This window comes from Apium graveolens, chromosome 8, assembly GCF_009905375.1.
Source record: "Apium graveolens cultivar Ventura chromosome 8, ASM990537v1, whole genome shotgun sequence".
In the NCBI taxonomy this organism is placed as follows: domain Eukaryota; kingdom Viridiplantae; phylum Streptophyta; class Magnoliopsida; order Apiales; family Apiaceae; genus Apium; species Apium graveolens.
In genome coordinates, this window is record NC_133654.1 from 5,204,619 (window position 1) to 5,225,360 (window position 20,742).

Sequence of the window (20,742 nt, forward strand, 5' to 3'; positions counted from 1 at the left end):
CAAAATATGTGAAAGTGCCCCTCAAAATTTAAAAATATAAAATTGTATTTTTAAAATTTGTCCCGTTTTTTCCTAAACAAAAATTCCTGGATCCGTATTATTAGTGGGAATTAGTAGCTCTTTATTAATAAACAAAAACAAACAAACAAGGGGCATGACCTGATTTTTTTAATCTCAGAGTCTTAAACTATACCACCTTAATGAAACCAGTAGAAAAGACAAATGAAGTACAACAATAAACAACAAACAAAATAAATAATTAAGGGTAGAGAATATAAAACAAGACCAAGTCTGCTTAATTATTTTCTTTGCATAGAACATGCTTATTGTTTCACACATTTTATTAAAGTAATATTTAGGTAATTAAAATTTGACAACTTCATCCTTTACACGAAATTTTACACAAATAAATTATTTTTCCAATTCAGTTGAATCAAACATCCTCTACCAAACACCAAAAAAATCATTACTGTATAATTTTTACTAATTACGAATTGTAAATATAGTTTATTCCCTGCTTCACATTTTTTTTACTGATCACATGTAAACTTATGGTGAGCTACTTACCGGAGCCTTACGTTGACCTAAGGGTGTAATCGAGTTCCAGCCGAGTAGTTCAGGCTCAAATTAGAACTCGACCGAGTCTTTAATTTCAAGTTCGAAACTCGGCTCGTAAAAAGTTCGATAGGCTTGAGTTCGGCTCGAAAGCTTGAATTAATTCACTAAATATTAACAAAAATTCGAAATATGATCGGTTCGACTCGAGTTCGGCTCGAGTTCGACTCGACAAAAATAAATAATATATAAAAAATATTAAATATTTACATAAAATATATTTATAATAAAAAAATTAAAAATAATAGAAACTCGATAAGGCTCGCGAACCTTACGAGCCGAATAATTTGAAACTCGAGCTCGGCTCGGTTAAAAATTAGAAAAGCTCGAGTTCAAGCTCGGCTCGATTATTTTCGAGCCAAATTTGAATTTTTTACGAGATGAGTCCGAATAGCTCACGAACAGTTTAACACGTTTACACCCATACGTTGTCAACATAATGAAACTGCAGTTCTGTTGCCACAAGTTTATGAACTGTGAGCTGCCTCTCCCATTGAAATTTAGAGTTTTCGTGCTTCGTGCTTGGCAGTTGGCACTTGGCACACTATGGACATATACATACACCACCCCCATTCCAAAGTTAGTAGTATAAGTGTAAATCCGAACATTTTCCGAATTCAATGTTTTGGAACAGATGAATTATAAAATTTCGTCTCAACCAATTGAGTTAGTCACGTAAGTTTTGTTATTTATTTATTAATTTAGAAGAAAAATATTATTATGAACTAAAAAAAACAAAAAAAAATATATTTTATAATGGAAGCCAACCACGACAGCAACAATAAAACCACAAATTAAAGAACAAAAACAAACAAACTAAATTAATTGAAAAACTAATTACTGTTGTACTAATTACAAAATCTCATCATTATTTCAGCAAAATTTGTATGTATAAAAATGCCTATACATGTCTCAGTAACTGTCCTTCGCCTCATGTTCCAGCTCGTCCCTTCACTTTATACAAAAACACATTCACAAACTTACAATTATAACGGCCAGGCCAGCAGATTTCTGGTAGTCTCTTTGTTAATGTGGGCCCCACTTTTCACTTTATCTTCTTGGATCATTCTGAACACATGAAACTTGCTTCAATCTACTTTCATTCATATGACCATTTCCATCACTTGGGTCACTCTATTTTGAGTCCTTTTTAACATCTATGTATAAAGTTCTCATCTTTATGAGAACCCCATTTGAGTTTTGTTAATATTTGACTTTCTTGATTCAAGAAAATGGCTTTCTTGTAAAGGGTCACTGTAATTTTTAGTCTTTTTTAACATCTTTATATAAAGTTCACATCTTTATGAAAAACCCATTTGGGTTTTGATAATGTTTAAGTTTCTTGATTCAAGAAAATGGGTTTTTTGTTCTAAGCTTGAGTCTTTTTGAGCAGTTTTATATAAAGTTAGCATCTTAATGAAAACCCCATTTGGGTTTTGTTAATATTTGACTTTCTTGAATCAATAAAGTGGTTCTTTTGTAAAGGGTTGCAAGAAATTGAGCAAATTGATCACTTGATTTTTGTAAATTTGCTTGTTGGAGAGATGGGTATGAATGGGGAAGAGAGACAACTTCTTGTAGCTATTAAAGCTTCTAGTGAAATGCCTAGAAGTGCTGTTGTTTGGGCTTTGACTCATGTTGTTCAACCTGGGGATTGTCTCAAGCTACTTGTGATCATCCCTGTTTTAAGTTCTAGTAAGCATTTTAATGTGTTCTGCATATATGTGTTTTACTTGTACCTTAAAAGTAAAGTGTATTGCTACATTTTTAGTTTGGATCGAGTATTTTGCGTGTGTCAATGCTGTGTTAGTAAGTTAGTTTAAAGTGCTAAGTTCGGTATTTTGATGGTCTAAGGATAGTGGTGAATTGATAATTGGAGATGTTACTAAATATTTGTATAATGTGGATTTTTTAATTCTAGTTCTTGTGTGTGCTTTAGTTTGTTAGCCAGAGTTTATAACTGGAATGAAGTGAATAAAAAACTTTATTGTGTTGAATCACAACGTTTTGTTCTGTGGAGATGTGCTATAAATATAGAGATTACTTCATTTGATCATGCCTGATATAAATGAATAAGTTTAAAGGTAGAAATTTGTAAGAAATACACATAAATCTGTAGCATAGTAAACAATGTTTGACATACACTTACATTTTTACAAAATGTAAAAATGTATTAAGATATTTTCAAAATTTCTTAAATATATTAAGATAGAGTTTGGTGATTTGACAGATATCTATTAAGATATTTGGTCAATTTCTTAAATAGCATGAATTAGATAGGGAAAATTTCAAAATTTATGCTTGAAGCAAATAGTGACTTTATACGATGTCACTAGTTTCAGTCTAGGTTATATTTACAAAATTTGAAGGGATTGACCACCTTCTCTTTCCATATGTCCTCTGGTTATTATCTAGGCCTTCTGATGGTTATTACTAATTTTCTTTTCTAGCCTAATGACATCAGTTCAGACATTCTAGATTTATAACATCAAACATTTTTCTTTTTTAGGTAAAAAAGTATGGGGTTTCCGTAGATTTGGAAGTGATTGCACCTCTAGTCACTGGAGATCTCTTTCGGGAACAATGCCATATCAGAAAGATGATATTGTAGACTCATGCTCCGATATGATGCTTCAACTCCGTGACGTCTATGATATAGATAAGGTAAGCTGGTATGAACTCTAATATCTACGTATTTGGTCTGACACGCTATGCTTTTACTATTTTTAATGAATTCTACTCAACTAATTCTTCCTAACAGATAAAAATGAAGATAAAAGTTCTCTGTGGCTCACCAAGTGGAGTAGTTGCTGCTGAAGCCAAAAAAGCTCAAACACACTGGGTTATACTGGATAAGTAATATATAAAATATTCAAGGCATATTATACCTTTGTGCATTAGAGTTGTCTTGGTCAAAATTTTTTGTTTTGTATCCTTTAATTTAAATTTCTTACTAATAAAACTCTGCTAGATTTCTTTTCTTTGATACATGTTTGATGATTCCATTTAATTTCCAAAACAGAAAACTAAAGAGGGAGGCAAGACTTTGCATGGAACAGCTAGAATCAAATCTTGTTGTAATGAAAAAGTCTCAGGCTAAAGTACTTCGTTTAAATCTGGTTGGATTGCCTAAAATGGAAACTGAGATTTCGTCTGCATCAGATTCATCTGCAGAATATAAGGCAGATAACCACACTCTGTGGAAGGCCACTCGGGTACCGAATGTCACTCCAACAAGTAGTCCAGAGCACTCATCTTGTAAAACCACTGATGCTGGAACATTGCCAATGTCAAACTTAAATTTGATTACATCACCATTAGTGGCTTCTGATTTCAATTGGGATCTAAAGACAGAGAGGTTTTTATATACAGACAGAAATCATAGTTCAGATGAATCTGACTCGGACACTGAGAGTGAAGACTTTAGTTCTCCTTCAACAAGTTCAAGTTCCCAGCAATGGATGCGAGATGGTCTTAGTTCGTCTGGTGAATTGTCAAAGTATTTGGTGGGAAAATCACAGTTATCTACTGGAAGATTTTTGAATCCTGTGTCTGAAGAGTTGAGGGGAAAATTATGTGAACTGGATCGAGACCATGAAATTAAGGTATTGACTGACAGGCACAATCAAGACTCAAGTAAAAATTTGAGAACAACTATATCATGCACAAGAAATACACTTGCTGAACCTCCTCCACTATGTTCAGTATGTCAGCACAAAGCACCTGTTTTTGGAAAACCTCCGCAGTGGTTTACCTATGCAGAGCTAGAGCACGCCACAGACGGATTCTCTGAAGCTAATTTTTTGGCCGAAGGTGGTTTTGGTTCTGTACACAGAGGGGTTTTACCAGATGGTCAGGTCATTGCCGTCAAACAACATAAACCAGCTAGTTCTCAGGGTGATCATGAATTTTGCTCTGAAGTTGAGGTCCTAAGCTGTGCTCAACATCGTAATGTAGTGATGCTCATTGGACTGTGTGTGGATGACAGAAAACGGTTACTAGTTTATGAATATATATGCAATAGATCGTTGGATCATCACCTATACGGTACATGCAATTCTAACCTTAAATTTTTGTGGGAACTGGCAAGTGTTTTGGTCCCTTTGCAGATTTAACTCTACACTTGGCTTTTTCCTCTCTTTGATTTTCCGTTACTTTGCAAATTGTACCTGTATACGTTCTGAAACCCTGCCCTGGATATCTATGAGCTCTAATGAACGGGTTTCTACTCTAATCTCTATAATTATGTCTGCCTGAAAATGAGTCCTTTGCTCCTGACATCATTCACCAAGTTTCAAAGTTCAGAATATGTTTTCTGTATCTAGTATTGAACATGTCTATCCATAAAATTTACATCAAAATTATATTTTTTTAGTTAAAAAAGTAATATAGAGTTGCATTTTAAAGTTGCAGTCATTTATTATCCATAATAGATAGCATCGGTTTTGTTATAGGATATGCTTGTGCCCTTACACTTTCTTTCTTGAACTGTCGTGTTCATTTCTTGTAATATATTTAAAACTTGAGATGATGTGTGTTTGGTGCCTTACCATCTGTAAATGATATTTTTTTCTTTATTCGTTAAAATTTTGGAATTGCAGTAAATCAGGATCCACTAGAATGGTCTGCCCGACGAAAAATTGCCATTGGTGCCGCTCGAGGTTTAAGATATCTTCACGAAGAATGTAGAGTGGGTTGTATTGTCCATCGTGATATGAGGCCAAACAATATTCTTCTTACTCATGATTTTGAGCCATTGGTAAACCATTCTAATGTCACACCTAAAATCGTGCACTAGATGTCTTTTTGAAGATCTGCAGTTTCTTACTTTTGCTTTCTTAGTCTGAATGAGGCTTAACAATTAAGATGATTCTTTCTCTCATCTCTTTTCACAATTTACCTAATTTTCTTCCTATTTTTTGTTGAACAGGTTGGTGATTTTGGATTAGCTAGGTGGCAGCCAGAAGGAGACATGGGTGTAGAAACAAGAGTAATTGGAACATTTGGGTAAACACAGAATGATAACTTGCATGTTAATTATGGAGTCTGCAAAGCGTTATATTGATTAAAATAATTTGTCCAGGTATTTGGCTCCAGAATACACTCAAACTGGTGAAATTACTGAAAAGGCTGACGTGTATTCCTTTGGGGTCATTTTGGTGGAGCTCATCACCGGACGAAAAGCAATGGATCTTAACCGCCCCAGGGGGCAACAATGCCTCACAGAATGGGTAATACTATTACTTGTAGAATTCTAAATTTTTATACGATATTGTTGATCAATATTATAGTGGAGCAGTTTTACGCCCAATGTCTTAATCCACTCAAAAAAATTATCAGTCCAACTAAAACAGAAAACTGATGACTATTTATTTAATTTCTATTTTTTTTGCCATAAACTCTTCAGCTTTAACATTTGGAGTTTTGTTATATGACTTTTCATCCCTAGGCATTGCTTTTACTAATCGGTTCAAGACATTATTAAAATAAAATTGCACTAATTTATTATTAAGAATTTTTTCTAGCACGCTATATATATTTTTGAATTAGGAGAATGGAGTGCCGAATTGGACCAATGGGCAATGGCAATTGTTATGTGAAGTGTGAACCACTGTGCTACACACTCAACCTTATTTATTAACATTTTCACCATCAATATATTAGAATATGATAGACAACAGGACTTGTGATATTAATGCTTAAGTACCGGATAGACTAACACAGGATTGAAACTTTGTACCACAGTAGAACTGTGTTCAGATAAAGATTAGTTTAGGCACTGAACTCCAAAAGGGTAATTTTGGTATTTGATTCATGCATGCTATAGTTAATTTGGAACATTAAATATATAACAAAGACCCGAATCATATTTTGTATTATAGAGGTTTATGGAGAAACTATATATTAGAGGGTTTTACTGTTCAGTGGTTACATGCTTTCTTTATTATGAATCTAATTTAATGATTTATAATGATAGTGAAGATAGAAGATTTAACAAAAAAAACTTAAAGAGCTTCTTTTATATATGGAGCAGGCTCGACATCTGTTGGAAAAGAATGCCATTACAGAACTGATTGATCCACGCTTGAGAAACTGTTACTTAGAGCAAGAGATCTCTTGCATGGTACATTGTGCTTCCTTGTGCATTCGGAAGGATCCTCATTTAAGGCCTCGCATGTCTCAGGTTGGTCCCTGTTATGCTTAAACAATGTATTAGTTCTCCGAAAGGATAGTGAGAAAATGGTTGTCTGAGTGTATAATTTTGGACTTGCTGTAAATGCATATCCAATTCTTTGTGATTACGTTATTAGAATATTATGATAAGGCCTACGCTTGTATCTGTAGGAAATTATTGATTAAGATCAACGAAATTTCTCATTATTGTAAAAACTAGCCGACTGTTATATGTCTTTATATCCATTTTGGCCGACACCTCAGATAATACCTGAGACAATACCTGAATGCTAATTTATAGATGAAGTAGCATGACATTGTGTTCTCATTTCTTGTTAATGTATTTCCAACAGGTACTATGGATGCTCGAAGGTGATAATTCCGTAAATTGTGGCATATAAAATACTCATCCATTGTTCAATGACCTTGTCAACTGTCAAGGCAAACCAGCAGCATTTTTGTCATTGATATGTTGCATTTGCAATATCAAGTCAAGTAGTACAAAGCTTCTGAACTGACGCACATGAGATCAAAATGCAAGGGTATCAATGTGAAGAGGCTCTCTTGTACAAAATGTCCATGTAAAGCAATATTGAATTGAGTCTTCAGTTTTTGTCGTTTATCTTTCCCTTTTAAAGTTAATCAACATGCAGTTGTATATTGTTCATGTATTCTCATAAATCATAGATCAAACGACACTGTATCTTTCTTTGGTGAAAGAGGGAGTGTTTTTGAAAATTCTCAAATCTTGTACAATTTACTGGGAAAGACTTATACATTGGTTAAGGATGATACGGGGGTGGAAGTGCAGATTCCATATATGTGGTTGACAGAATGATAGGCCTCCCAGAAACACAAGAATCATAATGAAATAACTACAATTTTCTAGTGTATGATCTTATAATTGCATGAATAATATCTTTACTTTTGCCACTCTCTAAGAGATTAGAAAGTTGATTAGGACCACTATCACTAACCTCTGTCCTTGAAAGCTTGAAAATTTTAAAGAAATGAATAGGCAAAGTTAAGAGGAACAACACGAAGATCCCCTTTCTCGATTTTTGTTGCAACTTTGTGTTGGTTTTATATTCTTACCGACCATACATTTATTTAGTGCACAGACACTTTACCATGGTACTCTTCTGGTTTAAATACATTTTGAAATTTTGTTTGTTTGACCACTTGACCCTGACAGTTTTTCTTTGATTTCATATTTTTAAGATTTGTTAATCAACTTAGTATCCTGCAGAGTATATAAGCAGAACTTGCATGAAGAGAAGTTTTAAATAACTTTGCCTTTCATTTGCAGCTCTCTTATTCTCCTGTTAAACTAACCATGGCAGTGAGCAACAACATAATAACAGCAGTGAACTTCATAGCACTAATGTGCTCCATCCCAATAATCACAGCTGGGATCTGGCTTTCCTCCAAGCAAGACAACCAGTGCATCCACTGGCTCCGCTTTCCTGTCATCTTCATCGGTATCCTGTTCCTGCTTGTTGCCTTATCGGGCTTTGTAGGCGCTTACTGGAACAAACCTGGACTCTTGTCTTTCTTCCTCTTCTCCATGGCCTTTCTCATTGTTTTTCTATTAATTCTCCTCATTCTGGCATTCACTGTTGCTCGACCTTCTGGTCAGTTCTCTGTTCCTGGTCGCAGGTACAAGGAGTATCGACTTACCGGATTTTCCAAATGGCTGAGGGATCATGTAACTGATGATGAAAACTGGCATAACATAAGATCTTGTTTAGCTAATTCTAAAGTTTGTCCGAAGCTTAGTCAAGAATATGACTCTGCCTATCAGTTCTTCAATGCTCATCTCACTCCTATTGAGGTAAACTTTGCTTGTATACAAATTTTCCTGTTGAATCCCTTGATTCTTATATCTAAATCTCACATAAACCAAGCATGTCATGAATTTCATTTTCTAGGGTCAGTCAGAGGAGGCTTAAATATACGAAACACGCTTATATTAGTCGGCTTTGAGGTTGTTTCCGTGAAAACTCTCGTGCTTACGCTTTTAAGTCTTAAAACATGGAATGGTTTAAACTTAATTAATTGCCTGAGTCAATCTATCTATGATAATTACATCTTAAACTTAAAGTTAGCATGATAACTGTCCAGTAAGCTTTTTGCATTTCAATTTTTTGTTACTCATGAAGCTTTTTGTAATATGCTTTAGAATAATGTTATTATATTATTTATATTTTTTAATTTCATGACTCAAGGGGATGGACAAGGTCATGTGTCATATACTGCAATGTAAGAACAATGTAATCAGTAAATCAAGGACTAAAGGGGCTCTCCATTAAGATTTAAGAACCTGCTGGTCAAACTGTAGTCAACCTTTTAACCAAACCCAATACTTAATTTCTTGATTGGATCAGGTAGCTGTACATTGTTTTAACTTATCTCAAATGTTGCCATGTTGTTTGATACTCTTTTTTCCTTTAATTAGGGCAGTAGAACCAAAGCACAATAGCATCCTGCAACTTTTTATCTTTAGAAAAAGTTGATCTGTGCCCTCATATAGTATTTTTATTTTACTTGACATCTTTGGAATAAAATGCAGAGGGAATAAAATTTATACATTCAGACTATTACAGTTTTTGCTATCAGGGTCTTGAGGCTTTTGTATAAGTAAAACCTATTCCCATCGCGTACATTTTATTCTCCTCAGGCCTTACTCTACGTCGAGTTACACCGAGTAGGCTTGGTTTAGTTAGACGCCTTAAATTTAAGTCCGGATGTCATATATTATGTCAACTTAACAAAATATTCTTATGTTTATAGTCAGGATGTTGCAAGCCACCGACTATATGTGGGTACCAGTATGTGAACCCAACAATGTGGATAAACCCCGTAAACTCAGTTGCTGATGCAGATTGTTCTATCTGGAATAATGATCCTGGCCAGTTGTGCTATAGTTGTGATTCTTGCAAAGCTGGTTTACTGGGGAATCTAAGGAGGGAATGGAGAAAAGCTAATGTCATTTTAATTGTCGCTGTTGTGGTTTTGATCTGCGTCTATCTTATTGCCTGCAGCGCCTTTAAAAACGCGCAGATAAGGAACCTTTCTCATCAGCATAAGTAGGTTTCACTTTGATCAGATTCCCCAACACGGCAACCTCATTGGTCAAGAGATTGATTTTAGTTTGGAATATGGTAGTCTGATCTTTGTTCTTTCAGTTCAACTTTCTTTATCACTAGTAGTGTAGATATTCTGTTCTGATATTCTATTTGACAGAATGAACGGCAGAAATTTAAAGCCTGCTGGGAGTTCTACAGCCTTATTTCCAGAATCCAAATTCGATATGTATTTTATTGGAACATGATTAAGTTAGAATCATATTCATTACTTTGTTTCTGTAGACTCTTATCTAGGTTTATGCAATTATGCTCCCTCTTGTCTTCTTCGACGATTATGAAATCTGTGTTTTAATTTATCCCCAGAATTCATGTGTCCTCACGTGCATTGTTCTGGGATTTTACAATTTCTACTGCAATGTTCCTGAAGGGTGCTAAGCTAACTTATCATAGAAGTTTTACATCCAAATTTTTTAATAGGCAATGAACCAACTGTTGGGCTTGCTAAGTAGATCCTAACTCCAAATTAGTATGATATTGTACGCTTTGGGTTGAGCCCGCACGAGTTTGTTTTTTGGGTCACTCCTAAAAGTCCTAAAAGGCCTCATATTAATGGAGTTATCTAGCTGCTTATATTCTAGCAATCTGCCCTTCCCACAAACGATGTGGGACAACTCCTAACACCGACTTTACGGACACTAAGCACAGGGGCACACAGTACTGCAGCACCATAGTTTCTACAATCTTTCTCTAATGGACCTAATGGTGAGGCTAAAGAAGATTCTTTATGAACAATAATGTCTTATTATCATATTCTCTGTATTAATGTAACCAAAATTTGTAGCTTTATATTTTAAACTCAAGGCTTTTGGACACCACCGTCTAATTAGAACATGTTCGATAAATATAATGCATTGTCATATTCGTTTGATCCTCTGCTTTCTTTTGTCTTCGATCCCTCGCCCCCTTCGGTTCCACCTTTAATCTCGGAATTCAGTGACTTCTGTCGTATTCGTATGCCAGAGCAGTAAAGCAAAGATCAATCTCATGTTAGGTACATTGCACAGACCACATCATTTGTGGTGCATTCCTAATAGTTTTAATACGAAGTTATGCTCCCAAAGTTGAAGTATATTTCTTGTTTATGCGAAGTACATTTTCATAACTAGATTCGCTAATGAGAGAATGACAGAAGAAACAGAGCAGCTCGACATTATGGCTAGTGGTGGCCAAACGAACGGTTTGGCTCAGCACGATCGTTAATCGGCTCGTCAAAAATTTGTTTGAGTCGGCTCGGGACGTGCCGGTTAATTATTCGGCACTAACCGCTTAAAGAAACGAACCGAATACGAATAAGACTTTCTGAAACCGGAACCGGCCCGGACCAGACCGGAACCGGCCTGCGAGTGCATACACGCGCCAACGGTAGCCTCCTCCAGCTGCAACTGCAACGGTCACCTACAGTTAAAAATGTTTTAAAAATAACAAATTAAAACATATGAGTAAAAATAACAAATTTAAATAACAAAGTTGTTTTTCAAAAACTAACTTTTTAAAAATACAAGTAAAAATAAAATTTGTTTGTTTTGATTAGTTTACCAATAAAAATATGAGTAAATCGATAAAAATGTTGAAATATTAAAATGTGTTAAAAATCGAAAATCTTTTTCAATATAAAAAAAGTAAATTAAAAACAAAATTCCAAAAAATGTAAAATAAAAACATAAATGCAAAAGTCTGTAGTGGTACAAAGTAAAAAACAAAACATAAAGAAAAAGAAAAAAGAAAAACAGAAAGGCGACACACCAACCAATTCACCAACTTAACCGCCAGAATCGTTATTCGTTAATTCGCCTAATTCGCGGTCTGCCTCGAACTACTCGACTCGCCAAATCGTCAAATTTGCCTGATTCGCGAGCCGTTTATAGGTTAATATTCCGTCAAATCGGCACGACAAGGCACGACTCGTTCAGCTTCACAGGCCGTTCACGAGTTAACTGACTGATGAACCGGACCGCCGGAAATTCGGCCCGGCTTGGCCATCTCTGGTTGTGGCTAGAGCCGGCCAAACGGGCGGTTTGGCTCGACACGAACGTAATTCGGCTCGCCAATTATTCGCCTGACTCGCCAATTATTCGCCTGACTCGCCTCATCACGGGCCGGTTCAATATTCGGCACTATTCGGGTATCTACGCAAGCCGAGCACGAGCTATATTTTATGAAAACAGAACCCGGCCGGAACCGGCCCGGAACCGAACCGGAACCGCTCGCCAAAGACCGCAGACGAATAAACAACAGTCAGACGAATAAACCGGCCCGCCAAAGTCCATGACTGGTTAAAGGGAGTATTGTTTTGTTACATTATGTCAATGCTATTTAGCTAATTAATTTAATAATGAATGAAGACCAGCTATATTTAGCTATATGCGACTTTTCAATCCTCGAATAATAAATTAAATATGGATCCTGTAAAATTAAATAAATATTTGAATTGGAAATATCAAATACTTACTAATACACATGGATCCTGCAGAATTGGAAATACTTCATGTGTATTTTTCTATTTTGAATATATAGAATTGAGGATTTTTTTTTGACGAGAAGCTGAAAATTTTATTAATAGCTCAAATCCAACTCAATACAATGTTTAACAGATCTCGGAATCGAGTTCCTATCAAAACTACGACCTGGATAATTATATGATTTCCTAGCAAGCGTATGGGCAACCATATTTGCAGATCGCTTAACATGATACAACGAAATTTTGTTCAATCTTCGAAGGTAACTCCGACAATCTTCTAAGATGCTTCCGAATTGAGATCTCATAGGCGTTTTGCTTCTGATCGCCTGTATTACGACCAAACAATCAGAAACCAGAGTGACGTTTGGCCACTGCATCCCATCAATCCAACTTAGAGCCTCCTTTACTGCCATTGCTTCCGCACGAACTGGAGCAACTGGACTTGGCCAAAGTATTGTCTTCGCTTGAAGAAGCACTCCCTTGTCGTCCCTTACAACCAGACCCAACCCTGCTGCATCTTTGTCTTCAAAAACAGTCGCGTCAACTGATACCTTAACTGAGTTCTGTTGAGGATTAACCCAAATGCAATCACCATCTCCTTCGAATATAGGCTGAAGAAGAGTGTTAGTGGACCTATTTTGGGCTATTGACCATTGTGTAAGGTACTGCTTCGCTGCAGCTACTATCCTATTGACTGATGAGAAACGTTGGTTCCATACTATATCATTGCGATTGCGCCATATTGTCCAGCAAAGTGTGATAATCTCTGCTTGAATCTTTAAACTTGCTGAAGCCAACACATACTCCAACCAAGTAGCAAAGTTTGAGAACGTCCCTCCATGAGTATCAACCTGGAGGATCAACCAACATTGTTGAGCAAAAGAGCAGTTTACCAGAATGTGTAATATCGACTCATTCTCTTGATGACAGACTGGACACAAAGCTTGGACTTAAACTCTTTTAATCTGAAGTTGAACTAGTGTAGGAAGGCAATGTATCAGAGCACGCCACGCCACATTGATGCATTTGGGAGGAGCCTTGATCTTCCACAGTTTTGTGAAGATACTTGCTCTATCTGCAGACCTCCATGCCTCCGTCTTTTGCTGCAACCACCTGTATGCGCTTTTTACAGAATATAGTCCTGAAGCTTCATGCAACCAATATAACTCGTCCTCTCTATTATTATCAGAAACAATCGTATCCAAGATAAGCTGTTGGTCTCTGTCGTTGAATACTGACTTGATGATATCAAGATCCCACATACTATTACCATTCTGAAACAGAGATGCCACTGTTCGCCCTTCCAACTCTTGAAAATCAGTGGTGATATACGGACTGTCATTGTTAGCTAACCAAGGTTGTCCAACAATTTTAATTTTAGCACCTGTACCAATATTTCATCGAACACCATTTCTAATCAGATCCTTGGCTTCACAAATGCTGCGCCAAATAAAACTGGGATTATGTCCCAATTTCGAATTCAAGAAATCAGTTTTAGCAAAATATCTGGCCTGATACAACTTTGAGACTAAACTGTTTGGATTATAAATAAATCTCCATGCCTGTTTGCCTATCATTGTAATGTTAAAATCACGAAAGTCCCTAAAGCCCATGCCACCCGATGATTATGTTTTGACATCCGATCCCAATTCATCCATATTAAACCAGAATTCTTTTTCTGGGAAGTCTTCCACCAGAAATTTGACAAAGTTTTTTCAATGTACTTTGTGATTTCGAATGGTAAAAGAAACACATTCATAGCATACGTAGGGAGAGTTTGTGCTACTGACTTGATCAACACTTCTTTCCCCGACCTCGAAATGTAATTACCATCCCAGCTTTTGATCTTTGCAGTAGCCTTGTCCTTCAAATAGCCTAGCAGTGCTGATTTGTTCTTACCCAAAGTACTAGGTAACCCCAGATACGTACTGTTACCATTAGCCTCATTCATCTACAACACTTGACACACCAACTGTCTGTTGTATTCAATTACATTTGTGCTGAAGAACACCGATGACTTCCCCCTGTTAACTTGCTGACCCGATGCTTATTCGTAGATGTCCAGTAACTCAATGATTTTAGCAGCTTCAACCTCATCCGCCTTGCAATACAAGTATGAGTCATCCGCAAATAGCATATGTGAGATTATAGGAGCTTTACGACAAACCCTTATTCCATGTAACCACTGCTTGGACTCATATCTGTTTATTAACGCTGACAATCCCTCTACACAGATTATAAACAGATAGGGGGATAGAGGGTCCCCTTGTCTGATTCCTCTCTTGGGGAAGATAGGTCCCATCTCGTGCTCACCATGAATGATAGAATATGAAACGGTGGTAACACATTGCATTACTAGATGAACCCACCAATCACTAAAACCAACTTTCTTCAACATGGCCTCTAGAAAGTTCCATTCTATACGATCATAGGCCTTGCTCATATCAAGTTTAAGAGCCATGAATCCCTCCTTACCAAATCTCTTTCGCTTTAGGTAGTGCATAACCTCGTACGAGATCATAACATTATCTAAAATTAAACGACCCGGGATGAAAGCACTTTGAGTATCCGACACCACTATATCTAGAAGCCCCTTTATTCGATTTGCTAGGACCTTCGTAATGATTTTTGCCAACATATTACATAGTGCAATAGGTCGAAGATCCCCAGTCATTGTCGGATTTTTCTTTTTCGGAATAAGGACTATATTCGTTTCATTCAAGCCACGTAACATTACACCTATTCTGAAAAATTCTCTTGTCATCTTCACCACATCCTCCCCTAGTATCTTCCAATGTTTCTGAAAAAAGGCTGGTGTCATTTCATCCGGCCCCGGGGCTTTGTCCAGGTGCATCTGAAAAATATTCGTCTTAACTTCCACTTCCGTGACCTCTTTCATAAGCTCCAAATTCTGATCAGGTGTGACTTTCTGAGATACACAACTAATCACCTCTTCGCTATGAGCTGGAGTAGAACTAAATAACTCCTGGTAAAAATTCGTAATCAACGACTGCAACCCGTTCTGCCAGTTCGCCCAATTACCATTGTCATCTCTCAGCTTGTGAATATGATTAGTTCGACGACGCTGGCTGCAAGATGAGTGAAAGTACTTCGTGTTTTTATCCCCTGATTGAAGCCAGAGTTGCTTCGATTGCTGTCGCCAAAATATTTCTTTTTGATCAAGTATCAAGTGAAGTTGATCCTTGGCCTCTTTGTATTTCAGAATTGATTGCTCATCTCTCCCATTTCGGCACTGCTTCATCTTTGTCTTGCATTCTTTTATTCTTTTGCTAAAACACCCCGTTAATTCCCTCCCCCATATCTCCAACTTCTCACCATATTGTTGCACTTTATGCAAGATGTTGGCATCTTTATCATACTCCCAGTTATCTTTAACTATTTGCATGCAAAGTGATTCTGTTAACCATGCATTTTCGAAACGAAATCGCTTTTTACCTTGCTGAACCAGATTGGCTTTAGGTTCGAGAAAGATAGGACTATGATCTGATGGTGAACCCTCTACTGTGTATAGTTTTTCCAAAGGAAACAGGCCATACCACCCATTTGTAACTAGTGCTCTGTCCAGCCTTATTTCCAGCCAATTCTCTGTATTACGTCCACGCTCCCAGGTAAACTGATGACCATGCAACTCTATGTCCTGTAGTCCCGTCTCCTCCAGAACTGCATTGAAACCATGAATTAGCTTATGTGGATAAGCTGCTCCAACTCTTTTATCAAGCTGAGAGACTATATTATTCATATCCCCCATAGTAACCCAAGGAAAATTCGAGTCTCTTGCGAGATGTCTCAATAGGTCCCATGTTCTGCGCCTTTGGTTTCGATTAGGTTCTCCATAAAATCCCGTTAATCTCCACGTCGGCATACCTCTTATCGTAATCTCTACATCAATGTGGTTCTGTGATAAACTAAGTAGTTTAACTTGATCATTTTCTTTCCAAAATAAAGCCAGACCTCCGCTACGACCCTGAGACTCCACCACTAACATACCTTGAAACTTAATTTTCAACTTGACACGCTCCATCTGCACCTTGCTGCTGAGAGTTTCACATAAAAATATCACTGAGGGTCGTTCTTGACGAATAACGTCTTGAAGGAACCGAACTTTCCAAGGTGATCCCATACCCTGGCAGTTCCAGCTTATAGTGCTCATGAGGAAAGGCGGGGCTGCATGACAACACCCGCCAAATTCAAGTTTCTTTGGTTCTGTGTGTTAACATCCTGTACTTCCAACATAGCAACGTCCAGTTGATCTTTTTCTTGGCTCAGCCCATCTTCTGATAAATCCTCCACTCTCCTTCTTTTCGGGTCCATCTTTATAGTAAGCCCACTTGGGTCCACGTTTGTAATATTGTTTTCCCGCTTTTCATTTAAATCATCCATATTTTTAGCCAATTCTGTTGAAACAGACATCAATTTATCCCCTCCACTAATTCCACCTGCCGTTATTATTGCTCCTGATTGATTGTGATTATGGTTAGCATTAGCATAATTTTCGTTACTTTCCTTATCCTGCTTCCCCGATGCTTCCACCCTTTCCTTTTCTTTTCCGTTCACCCCTGCCGGACTCACCAACATCCCATCTGAATTTCTGATCCATTGGTTCTCCTTGCTAATGTACTGATTCCTTGATGGTGCACGAATCGAACTGTCATATCTTCTTACCTCCTGCCTTTGATGATTATCAAACATGTCTTCACATAACTTCTCTGTATGTCTTATACGACCACAATAGAAGCAAAAAGATGGGAGGCGCTCATACTTGAATTGTACCCATATCCACTCTCCCCCTGCTTTTTTAATTTTCATTTGTTTCTTCAATGGCCTTCCCACATCAATCGCAACCCTTATTCGCATATAATTTCTGCACATGCCTTGGAAGTTCTTTGGATCTGTCTCCATGAAACATCCCACATAGTTACCTATGAATTTTAGAATAAACTCAGATTTAAATCCAATAGGGACATCATATATTTGCACCCATATGTAGAGCTCTGACAACTTTACGTCTTTAATCTGTTCCTCTGCATTCAGCTTTCTGATAAGGAGAGCTTGTTGATTAAAAGTCCAAGGCCCATCATCTAGAGCACGTTGTAAATCCAGGTCATGAAAGAATTTAAACAAGAACATATTCAACTGCGTTGTTTCTTCCATAAAGACTCCTTTAACTGGCCTCCAAATCGATGATAAAGTATCTTGCATTGCTACAAAATTCACTTTCTTATTAGTTAAAAATCTTCCCACCAGACACCTCTCCAAGCCCTCTGCCTCGTCGCTTTCCGGTATGTCCTCCAGAACAAGCCCCTCGTCGTCTTCATTGTTCAGTGATAGATTTGCATATGTCTCATCTAAATCTTTATTACGTGAAGAACCCGCCATGAAACCTTTATGCCAGTCTGATTCTAACTCAAGGGATATAAAATAAAGATACTAACAGAGAAGAAAAACTCACCAATAGATGAGACAGAGAAAACTCACCAATAGATGAGACATTAATCTTTCTATAGAATTAAGGATTTAGAACTAAGCATTATTTGAATTGACTCTCCATAAATACCATTTTTTTCGTTTTCCAGAGAGGCTGAGAATTCTCTTCTTATACTTTTACACTAAAAAATAAATCAATTTTCAGGAAAGTATCTAAAAATAATAAAGTCAACAACGACTCGCAGCACTAAATCAGTACTTTAAACTTTGCATTACAATTAACAACTGTAAGACGAATAAACCGGCCCGCCAAAACTCGCGGTTATTCGCCAAGCTCGCTTTTATTCGCGTGATTCGCGGTCCGTACACAGTTCTGCAGTTTCAATAACCGGCTCGGCACGGCACGGACCGCTTATTTACACAGGTCGTTCACAATTCCTGTTATAACTAAACCGGCCCGTTAAAAATTCGGCCCGACACGCACGGCCCGTTCGTTTGGCCGGCTCTAGTTGTGGCCAACAACGTTTAAATTTAAGCTAGCCCAAATGCACTTTAAATCACTAAAGTAAGGCACAATATCTCCTTAATTGATTATTAGAAAATCAGTTTTTCTACCGGTGCCTGTGGACACACATTAATCGTGAAAATTTATAAAGTTTGGCCATTTTGATTCGTATTTTTTTTGTATAAAAAAGGAACTAATCAAAATGACCTAAACTTATAATTTTCACGCTGATTGCGTTCCCGATGGTACATGGTAGAAAATTCGTTACAAAATAACAACTTTAATATGACCTAAATAATTTATTTCGTCAATTTTATAGTTACACAGGGAACTCAAACTTTCACACATGAAAGGTTAACATTCAAGGTAAAAAATACGTTTTCCGGTAGTTCAAGACCTGCTCTTTCCCAATCTCCCTCTTCTATTATACACTGCCCGCCGCTTTCTTCTATTATACACTGCCTGTTTCCCCCCTTTCAAGAGAAACTTGAACTTACTTGTAATTAAGTTATAAATAGAGATTTCATAATAAATGAAAGATTGTGCTTATTTTCTTACCATGTATTCACAGAATATGTTGTCAATTTTTTTAAGTAGTTAATGAATTTTGGTACAATTTAACACTTGCATAACTATGTAACTTATGTTGATCACTGACCTTGGCAAATAAAAAATTTATATGCTTTTTAGTAATTAGTAACTACAAGAATTTGAAATTTGAAATTATTTTTTCCAATTTAAAATATAACAAAATAAATATCATAATTCATTTATAATTTAATTAATTTCGAATTACATAATTAGGTTATATCGAAACATACGAGTGCCTGCAAACCACGTGAACCAAATGGTAGCGGCTGCGGGTCACCTACGATAAAAAAAAACAGACGAGTGTGCCCGCAAGGGTTGGCTCAGTTGGTTAAAGAGGGGATAACTATCCTCTTGGTCACATGTTCGAATCCCACGAGAGGAGAATTTATGATTATGCTTCCTGAGTCAGAGTATGTCGCTTAAATGCGGTTTACCTTGGTTCACGTGGTTTGCATGCTATTGCGTGAGCCCGTAGGGTTTAGCCAGTGCGCACCCGAAGGGTAGCGGTTGTGGGTTACCTACGATAAAAAAAATATAGACGAGTGTGTCCGCAAGGGTTGGCTCACTTGGGTTAAAGAGGGGATAACTATCCTCTTGGTCACAGGTTCGAATCTCACGAGAGAAGAATTTATGATTATGTCTCCTGAGCCAGAGACTTTCGCTTAAATGCGGCTTACCTTGGTTCACGTGGTTTGCAGGCTATTACGTGAGCCCGTAGGGTTTACCCAGTGTGCACCCAATGGGTAGCGGCTGCGGGTTACCTACGATAAAAAAAACAGACTAGTGTTAGTATTAAATAAAAGAATGTTATCAAAAATCTTTCCCAAAGCCTTCACATATGATGCGTTCTGATTGTTTCATCAAATATTTTTTTATAAATGAAATAGATTTATGGTACATCAATATAAATCATAGAAAAAAAATATAACCCAGATTATCATTTTGAGAATATTTTTGATAGAGTAAGTAGCATTACTAATTGCTCGTTAAATTCACATCCGAATCAAATAGAATAGACCATTTTTTTTTAAATTATCAGGACCGAACTAACTGAATTAGCACGGTTCGTTCGGTTATTCGGTTTTTATTCGATTGTGCTCGGACCTTGCTCGTTAAATACATATCTCAACTCTCTCTTACCGACCAAGTAAACTTTCATCTCAAAGACAACGGGGACTTGACTAAAGCTGCTCTAATTAAACTTGCAGATCTCAGGTAAAACACTTTTTATCACTTTATAAGTCATACTTGTTGTTTTGTTTGTAAATCATTGTCTTTATTCTCTGTTTATTAGTCATATTTGTTGTTAATTTATATCTTTAGGTTCTTTTTATTGATTAAATCTTTTGATTTAAAAGTTCAGGCTTAAATAAGAACTGTTAGAGTTTATTATGATGGTTGTTAGTGCTCAAGAGTACACTAAAGAATACAACCTTGATGTTTATCGAACATATTTTCCTCTGATGTATATTTGAGCATCTGTTATAGGTGGAATAAGAAAGAATACGAAAGCTAATTCGGTTGATGGATTGGTATATTCGCAGGTTGAAATTGTGAAATAAAATCTAGGGCAAACTCCTCCTGCCCCTTGTAGTCGCCAGTTATGTTTTATAAGAATTATTCTAAGTACAAAAAGCAACTTCCCCTCTGGTCGCAGGTTACAGAATATATCTCATGGCCGTCATTTACTTCTCGGCAAAAAGTTTATTGATCCAATCAATTCATTTGTGAGGTTCAATTTCAGCCACACATTTTCATTGATACAAGAAACAGCAGAAGCAATTCAGCAATCGAAAAAGTTATGT

At 36.8% G+C, this 20,742-nt stretch overlaps 3 protein-coding genes across 3 annotated transcripts; 2 read left to right on the plus strand and 1 right to left on the minus strand.

Moving 5' to 3' along the window:
• Positions 1 to 1,562: 1,562 nt before the first annotated feature.
• On the plus strand, positions 1,563 to 7,581 carry LOC141677221 (inactive protein kinase SELMODRAFT_444075-like). Its single transcript, XM_074483041.1, has 9 exons — positions 1,563 to 2,310; positions 3,125 to 3,279; positions 3,377 to 3,471; positions 3,638 to 4,662; positions 5,217 to 5,374; positions 5,546 to 5,622; positions 5,699 to 5,846; positions 6,650 to 6,799; positions 7,143 to 7,581. Exons 1-9 carry the CDS (start codon positions 2,160 to 2,162, stop codon positions 7,188 to 7,190), a joined length of 2,007 nt encoding a protein of 668 aa, XP_074339142.1. The 5' UTR covers positions 1,563 to 2,159; the 3' UTR covers positions 7,191 to 7,581.
• A 389-nt stretch (positions 7,582 to 7,970) lies between these two features.
• Positions 7,971 to 10,146, plus strand: LOC141677222 (tetraspanin-2-like). Its single transcript, XM_074483042.1, has 2 exons — positions 7,971 to 8,623; positions 9,583 to 10,146. The coding sequence occupies exons 1-2, from the start codon at positions 8,126 to 8,128 to the stop codon at positions 9,880 to 9,882; spliced, it is 798 nt and encodes a 265-aa protein (XP_074339143.1). The 5' UTR covers positions 7,971 to 8,125; the 3' UTR covers positions 9,883 to 10,146.
• Positions 10,147 to 10,512: 366 nt separating this feature from the next.
• On the minus strand, positions 10,513 to 14,347 carry LOC141679182 (uncharacterized). The gene is made up of 5 exons (XM_074485688.1): positions 14,062 to 14,347; positions 13,353 to 13,780; positions 12,518 to 13,247; positions 11,202 to 11,333; positions 10,513 to 10,658 (listed from the first exon to the last, which is right to left on the minus strand). Exons 1-5 carry the CDS (start codon positions 14,345 to 14,347, stop codon positions 10,513 to 10,515), a joined length of 1,722 nt encoding a protein of 573 aa, XP_074341789.1.
• Positions 14,348 to 20,742: the final 6,395 nt, after the last annotated feature.